Source organism: Bombus flavifrons, chromosome 6 (genome assembly GCF_040668555.2).
Source record: "Bombus flavifrons isolate JBK064 chromosome 6, iyBomFlav1_principal, whole genome shotgun sequence".
Taxonomy (NCBI): domain Eukaryota; kingdom Metazoa; phylum Arthropoda; class Insecta; order Hymenoptera; family Apidae; genus Bombus; species Bombus flavifrons.
In genome coordinates, this window is record NC_138447.1 from 8,752,668 (window position 1) to 8,770,296 (window position 17,629).

The 17,629-nt window shown below is 38.4% G+C and overlaps 1 protein-coding gene across 3 annotated transcripts in view; it reads left to right on the plus strand.

Moving 5' to 3' along the window:
• Sdb (SAXO downstream of blistered) overlaps positions 1–17,629 on the plus strand; it is a 47,405-nt gene that overhangs the window by 17,077 nt on the left and 12,699 nt on the right. For all 3 annotated transcript variants that reach the window (XM_069115796.1, XM_069115795.1, XM_069115794.1), the window contains exons 2-4: positions 8,250–8,518; positions 9,252–9,641; positions 17,125–17,564. In XM_069115796.1, coding sequence (XP_068971897.1) covers positions 8,304–8,518; positions 9,252–9,641; positions 17,125–17,564 — 1,045 coding nt within the window. In that variant the 5' untranslated portion in view covers positions 8,250–8,303. The remainder of the gene's footprint in view (positions 1–8,249; positions 8,519–9,251; positions 9,642–17,124; positions 17,565–17,629) is intronic.

Genomic DNA, 17,629 nt, shown 5'->3' on the forward strand with positions numbered 1-17,629 from the left:
GTACCTGCTCGTGTAACCTTGCTTAGGTTGATAATGCCAGTTTTTCAGTAACACATTATCAAACGAGAATCTAGCTGTAAAATTTATGAGCATTCGCGCCACTAAATGCAAACATCGTGCACAGATCGTTAGATTTGCGAACGTCCATTTGCATCGTGTAACAGCACATAAAGATATCCTTTTGAGGCATCAAGTAAAATCATGTTGTACTCTTCGATTATTTTTATATTTTTCATTTATTTCACGTAATCGGTATTCACGCGTGCAACAACATTCATTCGTGGAGAGAAATATATGATTTTTGTTTAAAAAGATCTAATTTGCTTCGTGATGTACAGAAGCTGACGAAACTATTTTATCAATATGTTATGCATGTTACGTGAAATAATTTCTAATTTCATTAGTACTGAGATCCAAGTGTCATAATTATATTAACAAAGTTTAAAATAAATCGAATAGTTCAGTACCTGAAAACGTAAAATAAATGTTGAGATAAGAGAAATGAGAGTTACAAGATTAGATATTCGTTACTATAACATAGAGTCCGTAAAATTTACATACATACTTAAGTGGATTAACAGTTACATTAATTAACGTCGATGTATTTAATGAGACTACTTATAGCATTAATTATATTTAATTATTTCGAGATAGATTTCAACTATGATGATGAGAGTAATAATATAATATTACGAACTATGATTATATTATATATATTATAATTGCATAATAACGTGCGTTATAAGAAACATTTTGAAATTCTACTCGCACTCTAATGAAACCCGATAATTATCACGAATACGATGAAGTTTGAAAGAAGTTTGGGAATATAGATAGAAGCTACATCATATTTAGTACGTGCTTCGATATTCAGTGGGGCCATTTTTAATATTTATTGTTACGTTTAAAATAGCCGTATACTAATTTTTTGCTTTCAGTCTTGTAACTTGTACCTGCTGCATTTATTTTCAGATTAATTTCGAATTTGATCCATATGATCGCGAAACAGTACAGTATTAATGAAATTTCAAAATATTTTATATAATACACACGATAGGTATTATAGATGTAATTTCGCTATTCCTGATTTTCGTCTTATTTTAAGCCATAGAATTTCTCTCATTTCACTTATACCATACCGTCAATTTAAGCTCACGGTGTATGAGTATTCGAAAAATATAATGGTTGATCTTCGATTAGAAACACGCGTTAAAAGAAGAAGAGGAACAAAAAGGTTAGAAAGTATCGAAAATTAAAAAACGACCTGTAGTTTGCATGCGATGCGAGAAATTCTCGCTACGAGAGAAAAAATTGACGAAACTGATCTTGGCAAAGTGGATTGAAACTTTGTGAAAGCGCAATCTCCAGTCTTCAGCAAGACGATAAAGAGAATCTTATTTTGGATCGTCTTATCGACCTGATTTTTCGTAAAACACCGTATTTTTCGATGAAATTTTTCATGCGCCGTGCGAAAGAACGTTTAGAATGATTTTCAGATTAAACGAAATATAACGATCCACGAAAGCAATTGAACGTCTTACTATAGAAAACTTTCATGGATATATTATGCGTATAGTACAAAACTTCTTGTAACTTCATTAGCAGATAATGACATGTGATTACTATGATTATACTGATAAAGTTGGATATCAAAACAGATTTGCTGCAAATAGACACAGGTCACGAAAATACCTTATGTAACATAAATAAATAGTAGCGATCTCTGTCGTCTTTCAGTCATGATATCTCGTAATGTTTGCATCTTTCTAACGTTAAAACATATCTTAAGTTCGACGAAGATATAACAAAATTATTACCGTACGCGTAAAATTTCTCTTTTCAATTTTGACGTAGAAACGTAGAAAATCTTTTCTTTTTTTTGCCAAAATGATAGCAAGATTGAGATATAAATGTTCGGGGATTGCAACCGGATTAAATTTTTCGAGATTGACAGGACGATATAGTCACAAGATAATCTTAAAAATATCGCTAGGTAATAATAATTTGTATAAGATCCTGTTACAAATGAATTTACAGATCCCATTTCCTTTTTCAAATTTGCATTTATCTATTTACATAAAAATATTCTATGAGCGTTCAAATACTTTCGTCAGCCACACTGTATATCGCTTTATGGTTCATAGAATAATCGATATGGAAGTCTAGTTACGTGGAGATAGATTCTATCGATAGCGTTGATTCGTTTGGTAGCCGTGACATCGGTTTCGAGGTCTCGTGGTGGTCGATGAAATACTTGGCACTCGGTTCTCTCTTCAAACACACACACACACACACACATACACGCATATCACTGTGAATATCAATTTCTTCCATCGTGGCGGCAAGCAGGGTAAATTCAACAGGTATACATACGCCGAGCGAAATTCAACCGCCGCTCACGGCGAACCTTTTATTTTCTTTTCCATCCAATTAACGTAACAATCGAAACCGGACTCTTTGAGCGTCTTTAACGAGAACACTGGAGTTAATTGCATGCACGCTCCGCTCTGACTCTGACCGATTTAATGACGCCAATTTCGAGCCTTCGGCTTTCTTTTTCATCATGGAACGATCCGCGTCGCTATAAATGGGCTTTTTCGGACCGCCTAAGAAACTACATTAGAGCAACGATATTCTCTATCGTAGACCATGGTCATTCGATCTGTTAGGCAATTTATGCGACCACATGTCGAGGTATTATTAATAATTTCTTGCAGGATAGATTTGTCTGAATCGATTATCTTCTGGTGTATTACAGATCAAGAATACCGCACTCGAGCTACTGTAGACAACAGTAGAATTTTTGAAACCATCTAACGGTGATTTGTTTTCTATTTCTTATCAAATTTGTTTGTTGTGTACGCCGTGTCAAAAGATCTTAGCAAATAAATTGGTCCCGCAATAAGCAAAGAGCTTGTAGTCGAACAGTTTCATTGTATTCTTAATGTCTGGTATTAAGAACTGCTCCAACGTATTGTTGTTTTTCGTCTAATTTTGTCACTAGTTTCGTGCATGGAAGATTACCATTTCACGATACAATTGGTAAAGTTCGACGACGACCAGACTCGGTAATTGTAATAAGTAGATCGGCCGATTTTTATGAAATGTCGCATTCTTATGAGCATAACTGAGGAAGTCGGATCTACGTAGAAATTCGTTCCGTTCGTTGAAAATTATCGAGAGTATATTCTGAATATTTTACACGTAATCGTTGTATCTTGGCTCTGGAAATAACTTAGTGTTCATCTCAAACATGGTACAGAATTTCTCGTCGCGTGACGACAGGTGTCCTTCTGAAAGTAGGTGCAAGGAGCCCTGTTTTCGATTGTTCAACGTGCAAACAGCCGCTGACGGTGTGGTGTATTTTGCCTACATCCAGGCACGCTTTAGTTGGCGTATACACAAACTCGCATAATCGTGTTCCCTCGACTCGTGCTGTTGCTACGAGTTTGCTTCACGCTGTACTCGTTCGCTTAACACGTTACTATCTGGAAAGTTGCAAAGAGCTTTCGACAGCAAAACTCGTCACGAGCCTCCGAAAATCCAAACTGATTTAACTTCTGTTTTTATTAATTTCTTAATTCCATCATATAGCTACACGATTAGCCAGTGTACGTGTTTGTTGTTCGTGTTTTATTTAATTACACGATCGTTCGTCACAATGATTAGAACGAATAGAATGATGACGATGATTATCGTGTGGGTCGTTCAGGGCTCCCCTATGAAAATCGTTGAAAATTGATCCGATAAACGACAAAAGTTCTTTTTGTTACGAACCTACGGCCGAAAAGCGGCACACAGGACCGCTTTACGTTATTAGCGAATGTTACTTGCCTTGTTATCGAATTACAACGTTAAGCCGAACGAACGTGCCTGCCAAGTACAATGATCAACGCTAACGAACCGAAAACAGGTATACGTGAAGCTATTTCAAAGCTACAGAGGCTGTCGGCTACGTATTTATATCTTCGACTATACCATAGTCACGCAATTAAGAAGAAAATGCTTGATTGTGGAAATCTGTCTTAGAGACAGAAAATTTCATACGAATGCAACACGTTCATACTTATCGTAAATATATCGTTTACTTGTCAACGAGGATTTTTCATTTTTTAGATAACTAGGTTGTCCTGTTTGTTAGGTTGAATCGTTTTCGATGGCATGGATGGTGAAAGGCGATAGCCATTCCCGTGAATTTCGCCGAACGCGCGATTGTTCGTTGCGTGGCATTAAATAATTCAACGAGCGATTTTGGCGAGCTTGTCGCGCGTCGTGCACACGGAGGTCGATACACGATCCTCCAGGTTATGTGTGACCTCTGTTGTGTCACCGAATAATGGCAGAATACCTCTAACGCTGTGGAATCGACGACAATTGGCTCGAGAACTAATTATACAGCATACCCTTGAACAATGCCGGCTTTCGCAACGCCGAGCGTTTGCTGAAAATCCGTGAACAATTTTTCGTTTCCAAGTAATTCTACCGTAAAACTGCTCTGTCGAAATTCATTCTAATTTTTTCGTCGTGTTATTTAGATATACAGCGGCTATTTGCGGTAATTCTATTTGACTTTTTACTTCAAACCTTAGTAACATAACCTTCCCTGAACTTTGCTTTTAATTTACTAAAAATTTGTTAATTTGATTTGACCCAAGGGATTGTCAGTTTCAACATGTGACTCTTAATTTATCACGTTCCTTCTACAACCCTCGCAACTAATTTTCACAAAATTATACATTTGTAGTTGTTTTTACAAAACATTCTCATTATCCCGTAGGAATGTAAAATTATCATCGATTAATCGATTTCCTCGATGATTTTGACTGCTAAAACGTTAAACGATTTCAATACTGTAGTTTCGGTACTCTAATTTCCTCCAATATCTTCCAGGAAGAGATTTCGTCAAGAATGGAATTTCAGCGTGCAAATGTTTGAAACGTAAATCTGTTTTGAAGCATTTCACGCGCGCTTGGCTATTCAGCTGTTATAAGGACACCTTCGATGTCTATGAACGAGGAAACCGAATCCTCGAAGAAGTAGGTGCAGGGTACAAAAGTAGCTCGGGCTATGCGATACGATGCAGACGTGTGCATAAACGCCATCTGTTCCGTTCTCGCGTTACCTGAATTCCGTTTAGGTAAGCGTCGTCGCGTCGTCATTTTTAATCTAAGTACATAACTATGGTATTTTGCAGTTCGTTTAATGTCGGTATTTAACGAACAATGGAATAGAATACGAGCTGGCATTCCTATTATCGATTTCCGCCCAACCTACTGCGAAATCGCGTCATAAACCGTGACCGTCTGACTTTCAATTATCGCTTCTTCCTCTGCGATTTTCATCTTTTGTTCCCTCAAGCTGCCTCGTCTCTGAGGAAACGACCAGATACCATTTGTTATGCCGCAGTCGCTGCATGTTTCAAACAGTGTAGAGACCACGATAAAATATAGTTATTTGAATAATCGAACTATCAACATCTTAAAACTCAATCTTAAACTTTGCATAGAATAAAATCAAATTTTGTAATATATTACGAAACACCATTTGACGTAATAAGCAAAGAATGGAAAAATATCTACCTTAGATGCAATAAGAAGAAATAAAAAAAAAAAAAAGGAAAAATGAGAAGATAAGTCGAATGATTATTCTTAATTATTATTATTATTATTAACTATGATAAAGTTGTTTCGAATCAGGGAGAAGGTATTTATTATTTATTTATCTTGAGAAAAGAATTTTTACGATGAATTTACATCTATCGAAACACCGTAGGAAACTAGGCAAAGTAAGTAGATCAGGATCTTTCACTCAATGGAAACGCAAACACATTGGTATTTCACGACAAAGGAAAATGGACTTACACCGCTTTTAGAATAAACGGCTCATAGGTATATGAACTAATAGAATGAACGGCGAAATAACTTGCTGAAATAAACTAGTACACGTATGCTACTGAATTGCGGTAGTCACAACTGAGATTATTAACATTAGTTGAACAAACTTGTCTTTCGATGAATAGGAATTGCATGCTCGTAGAAAGGGAACGGTCGCTGAGCTGCCTGTTACAGGACGTATTTCATCGTTTATCACGTCACTAATAACGAGTTAAATAGTCCTTCTACAAACGTAAATCGTTCAGAATTCCTCATAATCAAATTTGGCGATTTACAAATTACTTAGCTTATTTCAAATATTCTTTTAACTCTATCTTTAGCCTATCCAACAAATACCATTCTGTGAAAACGTTTGGTCCACGCTGAAGCGAAAGAGAAAAAGAGATAGAAACAATAATTTACAAACTCGTTTCGTTAACGTCGTTAAAAATCCTACAGGAAGATCGACAGCGTTCTTGGTATAACATCGGTTTAAATCGCGATTTGTTGATTTAATCGGAAATGATCGGTGCGGGGCGGAAGTCAAACAAAAGGTTACGTTCCAGCGAATCCAAACGAACGTACTTCAGCTGCATAAATCGTAGATATCGGTCGAACAAGGTGCTCTTCGTGTTGTGAATCTTCAACTGTGATCAAATAACGTAGCAATTTTCCGTTACGTGTGAATTAATTGCTACCCTGTTAATTCTATCTTCGGTGCGTTAAGACTTCTACACGGTTCGCGAAGCCGGATATTTAACAAACGAATTAAATTTGTTAATACTTAATATGTGTAACGCTCGACTAGTACAGAGTTCTAAAGTTCCAGCGTTTCGTAGAGTTCTTAAAGTTCAAATATCTCAAAGTACAAAAGTTCTTATTTAATTCTAAGTGCAAAGCCCGTGTCGTTTGGTTTATAGTTCGAGAACTGTTGCTACGTGAAACGTTTATAGAAATGGAGAAGTTCGAAAGCCTAAAAAATTCAAGCAGTTTCGTGTTTACCTTCGGTACTCTCAAGTCCAACAATTTTCTACTTCGTTCTGTCGTTGGTATCACGTCCAATCCTTAATCTTGAGGATAAGATTATGACACCTTGCTATGTCCTGTTCTAAACATGCTGTGAAATTTCAATCAAAACAGTGATTAACATTAAGCGAATGTTCCTTTCGTTGTCATTGCCGTGAATTCTCTGTAAAATGCTGTTGTAATGATCGTCGTAAAATAGTTAATAATTAAGCGAGATATTAGCGCGACAAAAGATAGCGCGAGAGAACAGTCGCTACGATCCATTTGGCGAATAACGCGGTTGCTTTGAGCCAGCCGTGAAAGTAGTTGTAATTAGTAAGGTGATAACCGTTTTGATTAGCGGAATCCTCCGGTAATTGTCTGCAGCGTCGGAGACGCGTGACGAAGGGCCGAGTTCCTTGACAAAGCGCAACGAAATTGCTCCGGGGAAATTTATTTAGCTTCCGAGCCTGTTCCAGGCTAAAAGCAACGGAACCGCTCAAGATTCATAAATGTTCGTACGCGTTTAAAAACATTATGCAATTTAACTTTAGAAGTTCGTGTATTCCGTTAAGTTTGAAATGGACTACCCATTAGATAGAGTGACACTCAGACTAATAACATTACGATACGCTCTAATTTACCTTCGCTTGGCGAACACAGGCAGACTAGGTGACTTCCTGGTATAATCTTCTCGCAGAGAGTCATCTATGGTTATATTAACTGCACACAGCCACTTGAATTAATTGAATTCAACGTCAGCTCTCGCTAATAACGTTTCTAACTTCATCGACCTTTCTCCGACGACGACACAGTGAGTACTCTTCTCGGTGAACCACGAAGACATATTCGAGGGACCGCGATTCTAAAATCAGCTACGCGTGTTCTGCTGGATCTGTTGTACGCCTCTTCGGCATCCACTGAATCGTGTTTACGATGAAACTGTGTTATCATCTTGACCGGTGCAGCGGTAAACAGAAAATATCGTTGCCGTATGTTTCGCCAGGTTGCTATAACGTGTACGTTTGATAAGAAACCTGCCATGACTAAAACGTCGTCTGTGCATATTCATTTTCAGACTAGTTTGAAATTTTACTAATAGAATGGCGACGCTTGTGTCTCGTTACGACACTAACGAAACTCTAAAAGGTATCGTATAACGTACATAATATGTTCATAAAAGTTTTGCGTAAAACCATTTGAGTACGTTTACGAGCCTGTGTATGAATAAAGAAGTTGTTGCATCCAAGAGATCATGTATCCAAGAGATGACGAGTTAACTCGTCTCGCGTTACGTTAAAGACTTAATCGTGTCTCACGCGTTTCGTTCTGCAACCTTCTCTAATGTGATCCGTTTTAACGTGCTTGCAGAGAGATGTCACCAAGTCAACGACCGAATTCATCGACAACGAGCAGGTGACTAGTATGGTAGCGCGGGATGTCGTTGATGACACCAGGTTCGACAGATTCACCACCTCGACTCCCAAATCTCCAGCTGATACTCCACAGAAAGGATCACCGGAACGACCTGGTTATCCGCGAGGAATCCCTGGACTGCGGGAAGACGATCGACCAAAACCGATTCCAGCAGCTGGGAAGCCGAGCCGACCTCCGCAACGAGAACAGAGTCCCGGGGAAAGGTTGGTATACAGATTTAGAAGTTAGCTAGAAAATAGGTTATTCGAGCGTGTTGAAATTGCTTCGTCTTTTGAGGATGCTGGGGCAGCATCGACTCGAAGCAGTCGATAGGCATAGAAAACGACGTTGGCTTGGCAAATATTGAAATTTCAAACTGATTTTAATTAAAGTCGAGCAGCGTAGAAGCTTCGAGTATTCTATAAATTGCCAGCTCGAGTGTATACTTGGCTGTTTTATAGGGAGCAGATCGGGGGAACTTGGTGCAAAACGACGAATTGCTCACAGATACTTCCCAAAATCGATATTATACATATCGCTTGTTAGATTGCGTATAAACGAAGAAATGTATTTCTTTGAGCGTCATCGTTGGACTACGGACGTTTACGTAAATTCAGATTTTTATTCGTACCAGTGAAGAAATGGAAGCTAAAGATAGAGACGTTTTTCATCCTTTAAATATTAAATGTAATACTTCACTTTCGTATATTTTTCTATATTATATGCATTTTATACATTTTTCACATCTAAATTTTTCTTCCATTCAACTTCCATTATGTATTGCTTGTTTAATTAGAATTTTCTTTAAAGTCGATACAAAATATGACAATTTTTAACCTCGTGGCCAACTCTTCTTTTCCAATTAAATTTGTCAAGAAAGAGACAAATGAAAGTTTGAAATTTCCTCGCAAAATAGCAAAGTGAAACTTATTAAACTTTCCAAATATTTGGTTCCAGATATACTGGCGCCAGGCCACAGACTCCAGGAAAAGTTCGTGACTATGTATCCCCGACAAGAAAACCAGTGCCCGCGGCAGGGAAACCAAGTCGCCCCGAGGAAAGACCTGGCAAGGTACCACGTGCCGATGAAACGGTGCCAGGCGCCAGCAAACCGACGCAACCCGATGAGCAACCAAAGGGACCTGGGAAACCCGATGAAAGGCCAGCCGCTGGAAAACCGAGCCGACCGGAGGATAAACCGGAGAGATTTGATGACAAGCCGAAGAGAGGAGATCAGACGCCTGACTCCCTCGAGGAGGACGATGTTCAGCCCGGAAAACTACCCAACTACATACTGTCCAAGATCCCTCTGAAGGAGCAATGCATCTGCGAACTCTGTACCTGCGGGTGAGAATTTTTAATTTCAAAATTTCTACATTTGGATTTCAATCTTTTAATCTCTAAATTTTAAAATTTGACATTTCCAAGTTGAGGTATGGTGGTATGGCGAATATTTTGTTTAAAAGCGTTGAATTCTATTAAATGAAAATACAAGATGCTGCAGTGCTCGTTTGGTCTTCTGGAGAAAGAAAAACGCGAATAAGCATCGTATTTCTTACGAACCTTTCAATTTTTAATTTTATATTTCGAACTTTGCATTTCATATGTCGGACGAAGATATTGAAATGCTTTAAAGAAGAAGTAGCAAAAATAGCAAAATTAGCAAAACGGCATTGAAGTCTCAATATCAAAGCACGACAGCGCTGAAACAAAGAACTCACGAATAAATTTATTTCATCCGAGGAACGTTCGTTTCGGTTGAACATTGCGACGTGACCTAGTTTCGGGCCAAGTTAACGACATCGGAATACAAAACGTGACGAGGTTGAAGATGCAAATTAACGCGAACATTTGCAACGATTTGAATCTTTCCCGATGCTATTCGTCCGAGCGAGCTGTTTTTTCAGCGTTTTCAGCTTCTATAAATGAAGGCCAGACGCCGATAAAAACTCTAATTAACGTCGCGTCGTTGCACGTCGCAATTCAGCTTAGTCGTTTCGTTTAATTTACTATAAATTTTTAACGCAAAATCTCATCACATCCGCGTCACGCGAAGAAAGTTAAGACGGAAGAACATCCGATCTATTAGCATCATTTGCCATTTTTCCCAAATTAAAATCTACTTCGTTGAAGGTGGAACTGTTATTCTCGCGACTCGTCCAGCGAATTATTAGCCGTTTGCTTTATCGATTACGGTCGTTCTCGATTCTTTGCTTCGCGAAATCCATTGCCTTACATCGAGCTCTTATCATCGTAACCATGATCATCGTCAACATTTTTTGAGACATCCGAACGTATTGTATAACATCTCGTTCATCCCGCAATGAATCCACACGACGTTTTCAAAAACGATTGTAAGAGTCGTTTCGTTCCTTCAATTCGAGCTTGCGTCCAAATTACTCGAATCATACGAACAAGAGCTTAAATTTAAGTAACACGACTGATCCAAATAACGTTTAACAAGCCCGAATTGGTCAAGAGTCATTCCGAATTGCTTGTAATTTTGCTTGACCGATATGAACAAATCTTAAACGCCTGTCACGACGATATTCTAACGGTATACGACAAAATTCAAATGGAACGTCAACGGTACCTTTGCTGCGGACGTTTTTTCGAATTCGATGATAATAATTTGGCGTGTTCCAGTACGGTATAACCTGGAGAACCTTGATCGTATTATGAAACAGCTCGTATGCATATGAAGGGAACAGGCGCGTGTACGCGCCGCTTAAAAGTGGGACAGCAGACAAGCCCTTCTATGGGAGCTTGTTTCTAGCCAATCGCGATCGGCTGTTCTCTCTTCTTCCTTATTCGAAAAACGTGCCGCGTCCTCCCATAACAAGGTGATCAGCTTGGGACAACTGGCGCGATTCATCGCGATCCTCCAAGGGTATCCATTGTTCAGCCAAAAATCAAGGATATCGATGCGCGTAGCCGATAAGTTACGTTTTACCATACATAGAATACGTGGAAGGTGATTGAAAACCGGATGACAATGATGTCGAAAGCAGTTTCTCGCGATCGAGTCGAACTTTAATCGAGTCAAGGACGATCAGAAATCACGCGGCAGAAAGACGGTACCAATTGGGTCAAGTCAGATGTCTTCGTTTAAAATTATTCTCATAATAAATCAGTCAAAAAGCGAAGAATAGAGATAAAGAAAAGTGTATTCCTAAGTCATTTATCAAATGAATATTACAAACTTTCGGTGTTTAACGCGTTTACAGAGATATAAATGGTAAAATAAATGGTAATAGATAAGTATGGAATATATTAGAGATATTCACTTGTACGTTGTAAAATGTAGAGTAAATGCTAAACGATGTTTTGGAGTAGATCAATTTATTTAATTTATCACGTTATAATTTAATGTTTTTCGAGCACAGCTTAAACGTTTTGCACGCGACCAGCTCGCACTATTTTTGCAATCCTGTCACTTCGCCGCTATGTTCTCCCGCAGAATTAAATTAATGTTATTAGTAAAATTTCATGCAACGTTAACAAGTTCGGTAACGAATCAAACGAAATTTTCTAACGAATGTTTACGAATAACAAAACATCCATTATCTCATTTGACGTAAATTTAACATAAAAGAATAAGAAAGAGTATAAAAGAGAAGTCTATGATCCACAACTGTATGATATACAACAGTAAACAAATATATCTTCCAGTCCAATCTTTAAATTATTATCTCGTTTATTTTACAAATATAAAGAGATCAAAGTCGTTTAAAAACCATTACATCCATCAAATCAAACATGGCTAATATTCAAAGATTAGACTCAAAACTCGCAACATGATCTACTCGATCCATCGCCCTATTTAAACCTTCGCACTCCAAATTTTATTTCAATTTCGTTACCAGCAGCTGCCAACGCTTTTAAGTGTTTTATTTGAAATTTACTTTAACCAAAAAATAAGACAATTTAAATAAATAAATAAAGGAAGAAACAAATTCACTTATATACCAGTTTTATTCACACTATCGTTGCATTTTGTAGTTTTTAAATGTATGATATATCTTGAAACAATTTCCAGGATGCAATCCTGGTTTTCTTTCGCACGTTTCACAAAAAAAGCGACTGAAAGAATGTCGAGTGGGACTCGACAAAGGAGCTCCTGAGATAAAAACTGATGTCGAGTCACACTCGATATAGCAGTGCAAAGGGTTAATTCTTATTTCACGGGCCCTTTTTCCACCAACGTCGTTAGTTCTCGATCCACTTGTATTCCTGAAAAACAATTTGCTTATTGCATGGCCAAACTCTCGCCAAAGTTTGGTGACGCGGCACGCTTTAATATTTGTTCTCCGTGAACGTAAACAAGATCGGTCTGGGCGTGCGGTAAATTGCGCCCGATAAATGTAATCTTGGTTCTCGCTAGATCGAAACGCTTGACCCGGATCGAACCGAATGCAACCGCGAGATCGGGGAAAATTGGTTGAGCGCTTATGATCGAGAGAGTAGCTTCGATTGCTAGCCAGTGATAGTCTTCCGCAACGATGATTTCTTATACCTGATATTGCCTGTGGAATATCGCGAATACCAACAGTATCTATTACACGTTCGGTTCATAATAATTAAGCCTTCAACCGCATTCTGACGGAAAAAGATTATCGTGTTAACTTCAATGGGCCATGATATCATCGTGCTTTTTTGTACTGTATTAAGAGTTTCCTGGTGATACACCTACACAAGGTACGAATTTCGGCCGTGGTTGCCCACAGAAAAATATGAAAATTGCTCTGCACAGTTAATAATACAGATTGGCTTTTTTAAACGCTTCACTGTGGTATTGTCCCATTAAAATACTTATTTTCCAGGTATTTTATATCGGTTGGTGTTTCATGTTCGGCGCGATGGAAATGATCGATGATCGTTATCGCTGTTATTATACGTATGTTTTGATATTAAAAAAGAAAATGAAATACCCAACGATATAGATCAAAGACTAGTTAATAATATGACGTAGTAGGAAATGATACAATTTTCATCGGCTGTTCGATGGTTTGAGATATTCCAGTCCTCGAATATTCATATTCGAATAATTTTCTTAAAGTTCTAGATGCGTAGAATATCGTGAAACATACGAAAACGATTTATTATTGTTATTAATAGAAACAAGAGTGTAGGCTGTACCAATTCAAAGTGATTGTGCGTCGAATCGATAAAATTAGCAAACGCGAACCGCGATTATCGACGATCCATTTTAATCGATATTCAATTTTATGCGGGCTGTGTGGCGATTAGCGTGTGTGCACGCGCACGAACCGATTAAAACAGAAAGCCGCGATGATTATTCGGTGCTCATTATTCTTCGAGGTGTTGTCAGGATTAATTGGAAGCTGGTTATATCGAATCGAATCCTGGCAAAAGAAATCCCGTTTGCGTGATTCTTTTATCTTATTGAGTAAGAAATTACGCGGCAATTGCATCTCTCTCTCTTTCTTTTCAAATTCAACTCCTGTTACGATTAGTCAATTTACTTGAATTCTATTGTAGTAGTCTGAGATCAAGTAATTTAACTTGGAAGGAAGTGGTTACGAATGAATGCTAAACGTTAATACTACGATTATAAATGTATTTCTATTCGTACTTCATTATAATAAAAATAATCGTTATATAATATTAATAAAAACTTGTTCTATGTAGCGAATCGAAAATAACAGTTACTTTGAAAATCTGTTAGTGAACCAGTATCAATAAATACGAAACTATATATAATATAAATATAAAAGAAATATAAAGCTGAATAGTTGGAAGGGCTTGAATTTCACTTGAAACTTGGAATTCATATTTCGAGCGAGCGAAATACGTAACAGGTTCACACTGGACTAGTGGTTTCAAATTGCTCGAAGTTAACTAATTCGACCGGAATGCAAAAGCAAATAAAATATTTTATCGAGTTTCCACACTCGGTCTTATTACTCAGGCCGTTTGATTTCAAGTCGTTCGAGTTCAAGCAATGAGACTGATCTGAAGGAAACTTTAAAGGCACCATACAACCTAGGATAAACCATCGTTTTGCATCGAAATTTGGCGCGCGCACGCGCGCCTCCTGTGTGTTCTTTCCATCTTTTTTCTGTTTTTCCTCCGCTTTTTTTATCTTTTGCAAAGCCGATGCATTCGAACGCATCGGATACGTGCGGTGAATCGCGAGCAGGATGCTTGCGAAATCTCTCTTTGACAGGTTTCCAATTTCCAAATGGCCTGCCGCGAAACTGACTAGATAAAGCCTTTGCACCGGCGTGTACTTACTTTAACACGCTAATAAAATGTTTTTAGTTCTAATTAACCTTAGTGTGTCCAATCTTGAGCACGCTTTTCTGCGTTTTTTTTAAAAGTTTCTGTATTTTGTAGCCAAAGCGTGGAAAAATTGCTCCGAATTTTCATTTTATGTTATTTCTACGTGACGCGTATCATTCTGTATAATTAGTATTTTCCACGTTGAAATTTATGCTAAAATTATCAATATCGAAGCTTCGAACTTACCTTTAATTTTCTGTTCTAATTAACCTTTGTGTGTCCAATCTTGAGCACGCTTTTTTGCGTTTCTTTTAAAAGTTTCTGTATTTTGTAGCCAAAGCGTGAAAAAGCCGCTTCGAATTCTCATTTTATGTTATTTCTACGTGACGCGTATCATTCTGTATAATTAGTATTTTCCACGTTGAAATTTATGCTAAAATTGTCAATATCGAAGCTTGGAACTTACCTCTAAGCTTGTCGAAGAACAGCAGCATTTTTGTTGCCCGTGTAAAAGTTGAAGATCGTACGGTGTTCTATGAAAATAGAAAGAATCTGGAGTAGAAGCATTTCGTACGATTACGAACGTTAGCATTTTCGGAACGATCGCGCATCAAGGTGCATTTATGATGTTCAATGTTATACATTTTTAATCGTTGATTGTGTTACGCACCGTGTCAGTCTGTCATCGATATTAAACGCACGCCAGGGGGTTGGAAAGAGGAACGTGCGTTGGCATTTTGACATGCTACGCCCGCCTTAATTGACATGGAGATTGCTGTATCGTTGCGCGAACGTCGAACGATGTCGATATTTCCTTCGCTCGTTAATTACCAAATACGGTGTTCTGAAACAATAAATATTATCGAATGATGTTCGGTTAGTTACATGAACTGATGAAATTGGTGGAAAATCATGCGAAATTTCGCTAATAGGAAACGTAATTTTCATTTGTTCCCCTTAAATGTATCGTTAATTACATTTACACATTCAATATCGTATGCCGTATGTTCATTTCGATGCACGGTGTCTCGTTTCGATCTATTATTGCAATTGCGAACTACAATTTCGAAAAGTATTTACGCCGAGTAGACAAAAAATACATTGGTTACAGAAAATCGAAACGTACACGACATATTCGTATTGTTCCTAAAATTTCTAGTTCTCCGAATACTGGAATATTCAAAAAATTCGATTCTAAAAGGATCGAAATGCCACGTGTATCCCAATAAACAGAGTAAAATTGTTTAAACGCGTTGCACCGCATTTCGTATTTTACAATCGTCATTTCGATATTATTATTGTACGTTAACGTTTATAACGTACAGAGTAGTAGAAATTTTACCAACAGTATAAAAGTGTCACCGATGTGACGATTTAAACGGCGTCATAGACTAATCTAATACGAATGACCTCCACGGCACTTAACGCATTGAGAAACTCGTCTGAGGACGTTGAACCAAACCAACCGCGTCTTACAGCAATCCGCTATTAACACAACATGAATGTAATTAATCGGATGGTGGTGTGAGACTTGGACTGGTAAACACGCGTGTCTGAAACGGGACAGGATACAAAAGGTTCTATCAAGGTTGACATTTCCATAATGTTCGATTGATCGCATGGAACGATCGTACGTACAAGAGACAAAGCACTGTTCGATAATGGCACGGGGATTTATACATTTTTTTGCCGACCAACGGTGATGAACGAGTAATCTGATGGATAGGAACGTGGATTCGATTCGAAGCGTATTTCAATTACTTAGCCCGATGAACTATGTACACGGAATCTAACGAAGCGGTCGTGAACAAGAAACATGCAACTCGTGCTAGTACGACAATGATCACGTGCGTGACTACGGTGACGTTCACGACTGCAATACCAGCCAGTTTATCAATGGGCCAACGCTGGTAATCTAGCACGGCCGAGGTGCATGAATATTCGCGAGCCACGTTGAAATCAGGCTCGATGTCCAATTAGGATTCCCTACTGACGAGAGATTAGTCGTTACACTCGGTAAGGATTTCAGTTTCACGAGACAATTAATTATTTTTCTCTTTGTTCGTTAAAATTACGGGACATTCTATAAATATTTTCATTAAAAATTTTCCACGTGGATGTTTGCAAATCCTGCGCAGCAGACCTAAGTCACGTAGCAGCAATAAATCCGTAAGTCAACAGATGTAACGATCAGTTAAGATAATTCAACGAAAAGATACTCTGATTTTTCAAGCGGAATTTCTAAAAATTCACCGATTATAATTTATCGTTAGATAATATCTTTGCGTCATATGGGAGAATTCTATCGAACAGACTTGGCCTATTTAGCCGCATTGAAATACATAATTCGACACACGTCGATTTCAAATTCATATTTTATTATAGTAGCTATATATGTTATTCGTTGCAAAGTCAAAGCACAGTCACCTGATTTGGTTGGGGCAAAATTAAAAAATGTCGAGTTACTGGTTTATCAATGAGCCAACGATCGTATCATGATATTTTCACCGTATTCCATCGAACTACGACGTACAACGAACTCTTCTAACTTTTCTATATCATCGTCGATGTTGGAATTTTTCAGACGACATCGCTGTCCGCACAATTTGCCACAAGATCACCTTGAGATTCCTCGAGATGGCCCCGTCCACGCGGTGACTTCCTATCGCGAGGAATTCGATGAGAAACACGTCGACAGGCAGACCGTGTACCACCACGAAGACCATCTTCGGATGGAAGGAGAATTCATCGGAGAGAGGCGAACAGACTATGTGGTGACAAGGGGCGAGAGAGCACCGGTAAGGAAACCGCAGGATAACCTGAAACCGGAGGGTGAGTTCATCGGTAGACCCAGGGAGGAAGCTCCAACGAAAGGAGAGAAAGCTCCAGTGAAAAAGCCGCAGGATAACTTGAAGCCAGAAGGCGAATTCATTGGAAGACCGAAGGAAGAAGCCCCGAAATATGGAGATCGAACGCCTGTCAGGCGACCTCAGGATAATCTCAGACCGGAAGGAGACTTCGACAGTGAGCTTCGTTTCTAACAAATTTTTTAACTCGTGCGAGGTCGAATTTTTTGACGACTATAACGG